The 13,234-nt window shown below is 35.8% G+C and overlaps 1 protein-coding gene across 1 annotated transcript; it reads left to right on the forward strand.

The window, feature by feature from the left end:
- On the forward strand, positions 1-8,048 carry LOC127638817 (deleted in malignant brain tumors 1 protein-like). The gene is made up of 11 exons (XM_052120560.1): positions 1-45; positions 884-922; positions 1,058-1,414; positions 2,552-2,860; positions 2,985-3,290; positions 3,414-3,722; positions 4,139-4,444; positions 4,890-5,195; positions 7,033-7,115; positions 7,212-7,313; positions 7,429-8,048. The coding sequence occupies exons 1-10, from the start codon at positions 33-35 to the stop codon at positions 7,308-7,310; spliced, it is 2,127 nt and encodes a 708-aa protein (XP_051976520.1). The 5' UTR covers positions 1-32; the 3' UTR covers positions 7,311-7,313; positions 7,429-8,048.
- Positions 8,049-13,234: the final 5,186 nt, after the last annotated feature.

Here is a 13,234-nt window from a genome sequence, read left to right on the forward strand (position 1 = left end):
CTCCAAGGACTGAGCAGCAGAGCATCAGAGGAATGGCATCACAAGGTTTTAATTTCCTATTTCTTAGTCTAGTTTAATAACAATTTATCGAGTAACATATTGCCATGAATTTATCAATCTCAAATTATTTTGTGTTCATGGATATAGTGGGTGTCACCATGACATAATTTAAAAATAATATCTACATGATTTTGAGTGTCTTTTTAACATGAAGGGGCATTGTGAGACAGATGTTAAATGAAAGTGATACTATAAACTAGTTGTCAGGAAACATTGGAGCACATAAAAATGGAAATTTCACCAGCGTGTACTGTAATTCTAATTGGATATTGTTGCCTTGCATTGGTAAATGCGTGTGTGTATTAAGCAGGTGCAGCCATTGATTTGGCTTTTTTTGTAATAAATTGTCTTAAAAATATTAGGGCTGTCAGTAGATTACAAATTTTGTATGATTAATACGATTCTGATGAAACTCCATTCAAGGACAAAATACTAAATAATGTGTGTAAAGTCTACATGACATTGTGGTGACAGTCAGCAAATTATATGAGCTACTTGAGTCTTTTTTAACCCATACATGGTATTGTGACTGTTTAAAGTAACATTTATAATAATACTAAATAATATCAAATATAGAACGAGATAAAGGGAACAAATATGTATTTTGGTGGTTATGAGAATGTTCTTGAGCTTTATTCATGAGGTTGGGACGGTACTTAAGGGAAACTCTTATGGAGATAAAAGAACTGGAAAAGAGTAATTGAACTAATTACTGACCAGTAGCTTTACTAGTAACAGCTGAATCCTCTAGGTTATTTTCAGTTTACGTTTATTTTTCTCTTTCATTGTTTACTAATGCAATATTTTTTGTGTGTCTTTTCAGTCGCTATGCTGTATTTGTTTAGCCTTTTTTTGCTTATGGGTGAGATGAAGACACACACAGATGGACACACTTTTTTGTTCCTATACACACACACACACACACACACACAGCTATTTAAGATATAATATACACATGGTACATGTGGCTCTCCTTGACTTTTAATTTTTCAAACAGGCTGTAAAAGTTGTGAGGGAGGTGGAGGTGGTCCCGCCAGTACTACACCTACCACTTTTGTTAGATTGGTGAATGGTCCAAATGCTTGTTCTGGAACAGTAGAGATGTACATGGAAGAATGGGGAACCGTTTGTGATGAAGGGTTTGATGAAGTAGAAGCCAACATGATCTGTATGGAGGTAGGCTGTGGTCCTATTTCAAAAGTGAAGACTGGAGCATTTTTTGGTGAGGGTTCAGGATCATCATTAACAGATGATCTGAACTGTTTCGGCAATGAGAGTTCAGTTCTTAATTGTGATTGGAGTAACCACACCGACACGTGCGATCACACGAAAGATGCTGGAGTGATCTGTGGCTGTAAGTTCAATTAAAGTGATAATTCACCCAAAAATGAAGATTCTGTGATATTTACTCACCCTTGTGTTGTTTCAAAACCAGCTTGACCCTCCAGACTAATCGCACTGTGAATTTGGTGACAGTAGGCTGAAAGTTCTTCAGCTGAAATCGGTCTGTGCTCATTGAAATTCTAACAACTGCCCCTAGTGGCTGATGCTGGAACTGTAGATCTGCACACTGTTTAAATATTCCCTTTCATTAATTTAAAAACAGCAGCAAAGTTTCGATCAGAATTATCTTCGTCAGGCAAAAAGTCTTCAATATTATATATATATATTTATATAAAAAAAACTACTTTCTGACTTTAATTTGTCCATCAGGTGTCATCCGGTCCAATTTTGCCTATCATTATTAAAAACAACTTTTGGAAATATTATGCTTTAATTATGAAAAAAAGAGAAAGATTTAAACATAGTTTTTTGAAAGTGGATGTTATAAAATGTTATAAACAAGAAATGCTGTTTTTAATTTGATTATTATAAAAGAAATGAGTACTTAGTATAAGAATAAGAATAAGTATGAGTATTGAATTATTCAATTATTTCCAAATAAATCTGTAAATTTACTTGGTTTAATGAATTATTTATTGATGTAAATATAATAGTGGATTTTTATCTTTTGCTGTTGAAACAACTGGGTAAGCAAAAATATTATTAGCTTTGGTCTCCCATTTACGGCTATTGAAGCTTACCCTGCAATAGTTTACATTCGTGTTCAAAGCTGGAAATGTGAAAAGGGTCGATTTTAGGGAACAAGAACATTAAGAAACAACACGTTGTGTGACTTTTGTTCTTCTGGGAAACACTTGAGAAATATCAAAGAATGTAGACTCTGCTCTTTTTAGAGAACAATAAAAGTGAATTGGGACCGAGACTGCCAGTCCCTAAAATTCTGCCTAAAATCTCCTCTTGTATTCAATGGGAAAAGAAAGACATATTGGTTAGGGTGAGTAAATGATGACAGAATTGTCTTTTTTGGGGATCTATTTGAAATAAGCTACAATTTCTAAATCTCTAAGATATACAAATCTTCAATAATTCTGATTCTGTCCTTACTGTTTATTGCATTTAATTACTGCTTTCTTTTTCTCTTCAATAGCCACCATCAGGTTACAGGGGACTGATACCCCATGTTCGGGGAGAGTGGAGATTTTTTACAGTAGAGTGTGGGGAACAGTCTGCGACACCATCTGGAATGTATTTAATGCAGCCGTGGTGTGCCGAGAAATTGGCTGCGGAAGTCCAGCTGCAGTATATGTTGGATCTAGATTTGGGGAGAGCAATTTGAAAATATGGATGGATGGTCTTATGTGCAAGGGCAAGGAAGCTTCGGTTAAAGATTGTATATTCAATGGTTGGGGAGTTACCACTTGTACAAATGCGAGGGAGGCTGGAGTCACTTGTTCAGGTAGGACCAACCACCTTTACAGTATATAGACTATGCTTTGTTTGTCAAAATGCAAAAAGCTTTTTTTTTTTTGAGGAATTCACATTGCATTCTGCTCATGTATGTCCTTGTCTTATTTCTTTAGAGGTTAGGCTGGTAGATGGAGATGATGAGTGCTCTGGGAGGGTGGAGGTCCTCTATACCAATATGGGGTGGGGTACGCTTTGTGATAAAGACTGGAATCGGCTGGGTGGAGACTTGATCTGCAAACAGGTTAATTGTGGGACTGCATTAAGTATCAAGGGTGGAGCTTATTTTAAGAAGGGCTCAGGTGATATATGGCTGTTTGATTCCCATTGTACTGGGACTGAAGATGGTCTGAAAAGCTGTATATCAGAGAGAAACAAAAAGCTCTGCTCCCACGATGATGACGCAGGAGTTATTTGCAGAAGTAAGTTTCAACTACAGACACGACCTCATCCTATTTTTCACCTATTCAAACAGAACATTTATGAACACATTTCCCCTTATTAATTTGTCGCCTAGAATTCATTCTAAACTTTTCTCCCTACAGAGTCAAAACTGGTGAATCCTCCTTCCTCGAACATGTGTTTTGGTACAGTGCAAATTCGTGATAGTGAAGACTGGGGAACAATTTGTGACACCAACTGGGACAGTCTGGATGGTATTGTTATGTGTCGAGAGCTTGGCTGTGGTCCTCTTAAAGGGGCATACGTTGGATCTTATTTTGGGAGCGGTTTAGGTACAATAATGATGGATGGAGTGATGTGTACTGGGAGTGAGTCTTCAGTGAAGGACTGCAGTTTTCCTGGAATAAGCAGTACCTGTACACATATGAGGGATGCAGGAGTTATCTGTGGAGGCAAGTCAAATCATTGTCAAAACATGAAGTGGGTTTGAAATGTACAAAATTGTACAGGAATAGATGCACTAAAATTAAAGACTACAGAGGATATTAGTACTTTTAACAAATCACTTGTCACAATGCAGGACCAGAGAAAAAAACGTTTCCATTGACATTCATGGAAAGATTAACCTAAAATGTGTATGTTGATAAAAATATTCCACTGACATGTTATACGTCAAGTACCCATTTATACACAGATATGTTGTTATATACAAATTTGACACCTAGTTTTGGTACAACAAATTATTAGGGCCATATTAAACACTTATGCATACCATCTTAATAATAGACATTTAATGATATTTAAAAAATTCGATAGAACTCATGATCCATAACGTGTTGTCTGAGATATCACTTACTCTGTCTCATAGAAGTACGGCTGGTAGATGGATACACCAGCTGTTCTGGAAGAGTGGAGGTTCTTCATAACAATCAGTGGGGAACCATTTGTTCTGACAGCTGGGATATGACTGATGCTCAGGTCCTTTGTAGGGAGCTGGGGTGTGGAAGTCCAGTAGAGGTAAAGACAGATGCTTACTTTGGAAGGGGTGTAGGAAAAATATGGATGGCTGATGTGAAATGTAGTGGGACTGAGTTATCTGTGAGGTCCTGCGCAACAAGTGGATGGGGAACAAACAAGTGTGACCACGAAAAAGATGCAGGTGTCATCTGTCGAGGTAAACTGGATGCTTTACAAACTTCAAGACAGCAGTTTCTTACTTTTACAAAAATAATAATAAAACAAATTATTGTCCATATTTCCATATTTTAAGGTAGCTTAATTGTCCTATTAAGCTACTTTAAATTAGGGGTGTAAATATTTATATTGTAACTAAGAAAGTAAAGTGGGAATGCAGCTCTCATGGTAACACAGGTTCATATTTGACCTCATCAAATCATGTCCCGATCCCATTCCCTATCTACTTTCCTGTCTTGTCTAAACTGTCCTATAAATTAAAAGGAAAACGCTCATAAAAATGATTACTTGTGCAATACATTGGGTTGAATTATAGTAATTATTGTCGATTATTACATTTGGTTTTGCATCAATGCATTTTTACACCCCTATTGTTAATGCAATTTAAAGCATAGGTTTATAGGACCTCTTCTGACTTCTTATAGAGGTGAGGCTGTTGAATCAAGACAACACCTGTAAAGGCACAGCACAGGTGTATCATGATGGACGGTGGGGATCAGTGTGCCACAATAACTGGGATGTTGCGGACGGTGTAGTCCTCTGTAAAGAGCTGGGCTGTGGTGGTAATGCGGAGCCCTTGATGAATGCCTATTATGGGCCAGTTGATGGGCCAATATGGATGGATTCCCTCAGATGCAGAAGTGACGAGACAAACCTCAGGGACTGTGCATTTGGTGGATGGGGAAAACAGAGCTGTATTCATGCGTATGATGCCGGGATCATCTGCAAAGGTGGGTATGAACCCTTACAGAACATATTCATAACTTTGTTTGGGCATTTGCAAATATTAACCAGGTAAAATAAAAAGTCCACACAGTATTTGTTTTCATTTTTAATAAATAAATAAATAATAAAGACTCAAGTTTTCAGTTACCGATGCCATTGTAGAAATGTACTATTCGCCAACAGCCAGGATAAATATATTCAACGAGCGAAAGTGTCAGATATTGAGTGACATTTTAATTTGTAATGCAGTTCTTCTTTCTGTAGAAAACATTTGTGCAAAGCAACATTATGCTTAAATCATCACTCAACTGTCATAATATGGCACAACAACAAATATAATATATTACACAGTCTACAATGTCAATTATTTTTGTTGCTTTTACAGTATTATTGCTGTATTTTCCACCATGCCTTACTGTAGATACCGTTTACAGTATGTTACTGTCAAACTGAGCTGTTTCTTTAGGGGAAAATGAGCGAGGAAATAATTACGGTAATTTACTGTTAAGTTGCATGAGAACTGTCCCAATCTCAAACCTATACATACACAATTAAGAGGGGAAATTTGTGGTATTATTAAGTGATCAAAGACGAAAACCTGGAGATGTCTTCTCTGCATTGGATTTACTCATATGCTTGCATAAAAAGTAGAACTGTATGAGAATGCACCTGGCAACCTGAACGTTGAGGCTGCACTCGAGTCCTCGTCACTTCAGCATTGAGAGGAGCAGAACCAAAGCAATCTCTTTTCAACTGAACCAGGTGAGCACCAAAAACACCCAAGCCATCTTTTAGCAGTTTATAATCATTTTGACATTTGACAATGAAGATCTGCAAGTCATTTTTGACAAGCAGCTTTGTAATAATTAAGTTTATGTTCTAAAACAGATAAAAGCATTAGTTATGACAGCCATTCTGTTTAGTATTGAAGTAAGCACTTACAAGTTTTGAAGTACTAAGTAGCCAAATTACCTTGTATGTGAACAAATGTTGCTTTTACATTGGTCGAAGGTGCACAACTCATTGGACACACAGTTTTTAATTTTTTATTTTGATGTGCTGCAGAATTATACCGGCCACTTTATTTGACCCACCCATCTAGAATAAAGTTATGATTTGTACAAGTATATCATGTGAAAATGTTTTGCACTCAATTTGATTCAATATGAATGTTCTTTAAGTAACTTCCATCTCAGTCCTTTCTGAATGATGCACAGTGGTTGTTGAGAGTTTATTCTCTCCCTTGTAGCTTAAATGCCATGTTGATATAAAAGGAGGACAGAAGTTTACATGATATTAATTGATTTTTATATTTTGTTCTCTAGGTCCGGATAGAGTGTCCTTTCAGTCCTTTGGACATCTGGTGAACTTGATATTGAAGTTTTTGAATGAACTTTTATGTGTGTAGTCACAAGTTAACTTTATGAGTAACATTTATGTGATATTTGAGTTGTCATTGTGCAATAAATGTTCAATATGCAAAAAAGGCCTCAATTGTTTCATTCTTGTTTCTTTATTTTTGTTTTACTTGTAATAGATAGAAGTTAGATACTTTAACTTTGTACATTAAAACTGTGCTTAGTTCTACAGTGTGGAAACTGCAATTTAATATACATCATACAAACAACTTCTGTAATTAATTTTACAGTACAGCACATACCGTAAATCATTACACAGTATGCTGTAAACTACTGTAGATAGTTTTACAGTAATTTTACTGCCAGTAAGTTACTGTTGATTTTACATCAAATGTTTTACAGTGTAGTTATTTTGGGGATGATCACATACATATTATCTATCAATATAGCAAGAGTTGCTTTTAACAATATGTATTTTTCACAGAGATTAAAAATGTGCTCAGGATTGAAGTGAATGCTGACATAGATCCTAATAACCCTGAAATCCTGAATCAAATTATGGACCTGGTAATGTATATACAATCACTGTTCATTATTTTATCTTATTTTACTTGTTTCTCTTGTTGCCATTGACTGATTATGATGTCATTCTGAACTTCATAGTTGAAGAATGAGCTGCAAAAGACAGGAAATTTCAATGTCCTCTGGAGAACTCACCATAATAATGAAGTGTTTAAGGAAAAGAAATTATTTGATCCCTGACAGGTATGCAAACTCAATTTATATATACCAATGTTAAAGGTGTAACTTTGAAACATATAAAAAAATAGAATATCAGATCTTCATTCAAAATTGTTTTTACATGTGCTAATTTCCACAGACAGAAACTGTAACTCACCATACAAGCAATTACCTTTCAAGAGAAGACTCAAGAGTACAGCCGCTCTTGCTGAATCATCCTGATGAGGAATTTAATGTCGGTGTACTGAAAAGATGTAATACATTTCACAATTTATCCAATACAGCATACATTAGGTCTGCTTAGTTTGCCGCTATTGTGCCAGAAAAGGTCATAGTGATTGTTAGATGAATGCAATAAAACATATTTTTATCCCTGAATAAATGAAGGCATATAGTGGTGATTTAAACATTTGAGTAGAACATTGTAAATAACCACAGTACATGTTACTACATGGTGACTATTTGTAAGGTCAAAGTCAGTGACAGTTTTGTAATAATTTTGAGGTCAGTGACGCTATGCACTTCTATTATTTCTTAGAAATGAAATGTAGCACTATGATTTCCTTTGCTTATTTGCTTTCTAATGTAATGTATATTTAAACAGCACAACCTGTTTATAAAATCCGTCCATTCTGTGATTTGCATAACTGTGAATTAATTTGTGTGGTTTTACTGTATATCTTATTATCTCTGGTAAATATACTTAAGCAAAATGTCAAAGAAAGTATATTTACCTCAATTCTCAGAAATAAAGAAACTTTCCTCTAACTTTATTTCACTTTGTTTTGCTTTATTCCATGCTTATATTTTTAACATAATAAAAGAAGGTAACAATATTAAGCTTCAAGTATATTTCAAAGAACAGAAAAGTCAAGTTCCCCTTATTTCTCAATCAAATCCTAATTTTCTATTAAGACCAGGAAGAAATGTACCCATTGTTGACTCAATGTTTAATCTTGTATGTGCGCTGTTCCAGCTCTGGCCCATTATAGACAAAAAAGAAACAACTTACCTAAAACAGGTCAATTTAGTTTCCAGTAGCATTACATGAGCTGAAATAAGCTATGTAAAAATCTATATGGTTAAGGTCAATCTGACAAATAATAAAATCATGCATGCTTAAATAAATCATAATTAGTCAGTGGTCGGGTCTACTGTCAGATATATGTGTTTTGTGAAGGAAATTCAGTATAAACCTGATTAAAAATATAATTCTTGTTTTATTTTATTTATATTTTGTCTTAAAGGAGAAGCAGCTCAAAAATAGAGTGTGTCTGACAGAGGGTCAGAATGAGAGTGGAAAATGATCACGTTTTCATATTTTTGTGCAAAACACTTAACTAATAGCATAAGTGAACCACAAGGATCATATAAAAATAAAAAAGGAATGTCATGATCCCTTTAAAGAAAATAGAAACATTGCTATTAGTTCACTGAATTCAAAAATTACTTCACTGACAAATCATTCAAAAAAGCTTTTATTTATGAAACATGTCGCAATGATTACATAAAATGAAGGGAGATTAAAGCTTAATTCATCTTTAACATATTATTAACATTGGTGTATAAATTGAACACATTATAAGCTTACAATAAAGAAATGTAAGTGCAGTGTAGTTCTAGCGGGAAGACTAGCAGCTGTACATCATCGCACCACTAGCTGGGTAATTCCTAGCCAATCACTTGTAAGTCTGCTCACAATCTATCACATTGCTGTTTCAGTGTGCTAACACAGCAACCTCCACCACCCCACCACCACCAGTCGAGTCCCGTCCTGCACGGGGGTAGGCTCCTCGCCTCTGCCTCCTATCTCCGGCAGGATATGATGTTCCGAGTACAACTTCCTTGAGCCGCCAGACGGGGCTTACGCCAAAGAGAAACATTACTTTTCTGTTTTATATTCATCAAATAAATGTCATCTTAAATTCCACTCAAGTCTGTGAGTCTTCCTGATAGAAATATAATGAATGCTGTTTATGAGAAAAATAATATTGCTTGCTGACTATACATCTGTATGTTATATACATTTAATGTCTTTACCATATTCAGCCCTGTCCCAGCACTGGCCAATTTTACACCATAAAGAAACAACCTAAAACATAAGAATTTAGTTTCCAGTAACATTATGTGCTGAAACTCACATTTGCTAGAGCAAATCATTGTAATTTGTCAGGGCTCGAGTCCAGTTATGTATTTTGTTTGTGAAAGAAATATAAACCTGACTGCAGACAATGTCTGGTTAGTGTCGTAACCTGATGGAGGGAACAATACATTGTGTCGATGAAGTGACACTAGGGGTCGCTCTTGGGAGCTTCAGACATCTTTGAATTTTGAGAAAAGGCCAATGAAAATGAGTGACTGCATTCCAGCTCCTTTTATTCCCGTATGTCCGGGGGAGTGCTATGCAAATTCCACTTGCCAATTTTCATTGGCCTTTTCTCAAATTTCAGAGATATCTAGGACTCCCAAGAGCGACCACTAGAGTCACTTCATCGACACAACATCGAGTGAGTGACAGAAGGGGAACAGAAGTTTAAGAATAATTCTCCTTTCACTTTCTACCTCAGTTACGGATGGCCTATATGAACAAATATGAATGACTTTTAGAAGGGTCATCTAAAACAACTTGCATAATATTATGAATATGCATCAGCTGACCCTGATGCATAGTCATACAGTCTGGAGACAAAAGAATTACATCTGCTTGGTGGCAGATATTGCATGTATGAGCTGCCTAAGGTACTTAGTTACTTAAGTTAATCATACATAAATGAAAAAGACTTCTACAAGCCTTTGATGCTACAGGATGCTAACAACACCAGCATCAAGCAAGCAACTGCTCAACAAAGACTATATAACATTATGAACAATTTCTAAGCATTACCGAGAACAAAACTGAGCTTGCCCTTTTCTTACAAGTGAACTTAAAAGACACCTGAACCTGCCTCAAATTTACATGCAGGTAAATATTGCTCAGAATTGAACAATGCATTGTTACCTTAAACACAAACAACTGCACAAAGCAATTCCATCTTAAAATCTCACGTTTACCAAACATTTTAACATATGTATGGAATATTCTCACAATTGCATACATAAAAGTGGTTTACTAATCAAATTACATTACGATTATCAAAGGATGTGATGTTTTCTTTCAGTTTGAAAAGCAGGCAGGTTTTGTTCCAGGAGCTTTTTTAAGAGATTTGCATGCTTGGAATTGTGTTTGTTCAAATATGAAACAGGGTTGTAGTATGGGTAAAAGATGTTGATGTTACTAGTACAGTTCTGAGCCTTCCAAACCACTGATGGACATTTCATTAAACTCGCCTAATTTCCAGTGCATTGGACATGCATTGTGCACACTGGTCCTGAGCCCCGGCCAAAATAAGAGCTATTTCTTGTTTCTGTAGCACTACCAAATCTGAGCTCTCTGCATATAACATTAGCATCGAATAGATCCCATCAGTAGTCACACATGGTTTCCCACTGTCCTTCATGGAAAACTTCCACTCTCCCAGTGAAACGGCCAGCCATGTTCACCAATTTCTGTAGCTCACGGTTACAGATGACTCTGGCATCTTTTGAATGGTTCACAGGCCGTCATTCCCCATTTTGTTGATGTACAGTTTATCAATATACTCTCAGTCCCAGTACATTGTGTAGCATCCATCCATACTGGTCCAAAACCTTGTCCGAAATAGAAACCAGTCACTTCCATAGCCCATCTCTCTACATACCACTGCAGAATCTGATAGATCCTAGCCATCATCACACACTGTTCCCCACTGACCATCATGGAGAACCTCCACTCTCCCAACAGGAGAACAGGAGTCTATGCCATTTACCAACTTAACAAGTGCTAATGTTCAAAAACAAACAGAACAGGATTAGGGATTAGAAATATATAGCATTTTGAGTTTATCATATGTTCAATTTCAATGTTCTGCTTCTATTTGGTATACAATATCTAACTTACATCCAGGTGTACAGATGACTCCAGCATCCTCGTAATGACTACAGTTGTGTATTCCCCATCCATTTTTTGGACACTGAATCAGCAGGGACTCAGTCCCATCGCAACCTAATTCATCCATCCATATTTCTACTGAACCTTGTCCAAAATAAGCAACTGACATTGCTTCTATAACATCTCCACAGCCCATCTCTATACGCACCACTCCAGCACTTACAGTATTACAGTTATCATCACACACTGTTCCACATACACTATTATGGGGAACCACCACTCATCCAGAACAATGGTCAAAACCATCCAACAACCTCACAGAAAGAGCTTCGATGGGTGGTCCACTTCCTAAATCTTTATGTAACAGAACATGTCATACACAGTCATCTAGTATTCGACATAAGCAGTGACCTGGGACAACATAGCCGTTCTACTAAGGGTCTTGCAGTGGCTGATTTTATGGTTCAAAACGTATCTGTACTTTTTTGGAAGCACCTCATCTGATATTAAGTAAAAAAATCTTAGAAGAATACTAGAGTATACCATCATAATCATCATCGTATTTATTGATGTGTTTGTTTGTTACACTTTGGTAAAACAATAGTACCTTAGGATTAAAGGAACCATTCACACAAAGACAATATCTTGCCATATAGAGGCAATTTTACAATTTAAAGGACTAGTCTGGGTTCAATACAAGGTAAGCCCAATCGACAGCATTTGTGGCATAATGTTGATTATCTCAAAACATTATTTTGACTTGCCCCTCCTTTTCTTTAAAAAAAGCAAAAATCTGGGTTGCAATGAGGCACTTACAATGAAAATGAATGGGGGCCATTTTTATTTTATTTTTTTACATTAAAATACTCACTTTTTCTAAGGAACAGCCAACAAGACATGAACACTGTGTGTTTTAACATGATTTTAATGTGATAAAATCACTTACTAACCTTCTCTGTGTTAGTTATAAGTTATAGCCAAGTTTACATCTTCGTTGCCATGACGATGTAATGTCAACAAACCCTAAAACGACTGTTAAAATGACAATTTAAAATACTTTACAGTTCAAATAATACATTTGTTATTAAGAATTAATTTATATGCTTTTATAAAATTATACGCTTCACATTTCTGCCTTTAAACCAGAAATGGACCACATTCACTTCCATTGTAAGTGCCTCACTGTAACCTCCATTTATGCTTCTTATTAAATTAATCAAAATTATTTTTTGTCATAATCAACATAGTCCCAAATGTAGTCGATCGAGCTTAACTTGCATTGAACCCAGAATGTTCCTTTAAGTATTGTTTAGTTTCACTCCATTTGGACAGTATATTTACAGTACATAACTCAGAAGCAACGTTTAACACAACGTGTTTTAGGAACAAAAAAGACAAAGAGAAACTGCACATAAAAAACAACAAAAAACGTTTTGAAAAAACATTTGAGGCAAACAAAATTAACAACACCAGAAATACTTACACCATATGTCAGTACAAGATAAAACACATTTATAAACAGGCAGTGACTCATTTTTCGAAATTCTTTCACCTGTTAAAATGTCCCTCCTTTTCTGCAGCATCTTCATCTTCAAGATGGTGTCAGTTTAATTTAAGGAGCATTCCAGGTGTTTTTATTTGGACTTGCAAATTCTCAGCTCCTCCTTTTCTGATTACCATAAAAGACAATCATCCATCAACATCAATCTCAAAGAGAGTTCAAGCAGTCAAACCTCTTTTAGAGTCACCTCAATTAAAATGCTCAGAATGAATCCCTAGCCATAAATACCTCTGATTTCTGTTTGCTTTGTTACAAGACATACTATTTTTTTTAATCCTCTATGAGCAAAAGTTTGGTCGTCATGGCCCTGATAGAGAAGACTATCTGATGCACGTTCTTCTCTGATAGATATTAATTTGCTCATCTGCAAAACATTGTTGAAACATTCTCTGTATGTTGTTAGGACAACACTCAACT

This window comes from Xyrauchen texanus, chromosome 47, assembly GCF_025860055.1.
Source record: "Xyrauchen texanus isolate HMW12.3.18 chromosome 47, RBS_HiC_50CHRs, whole genome shotgun sequence".
Classification (NCBI taxonomy): domain Eukaryota; kingdom Metazoa; phylum Chordata; class Actinopteri; order Cypriniformes; family Catostomidae; genus Xyrauchen; species Xyrauchen texanus.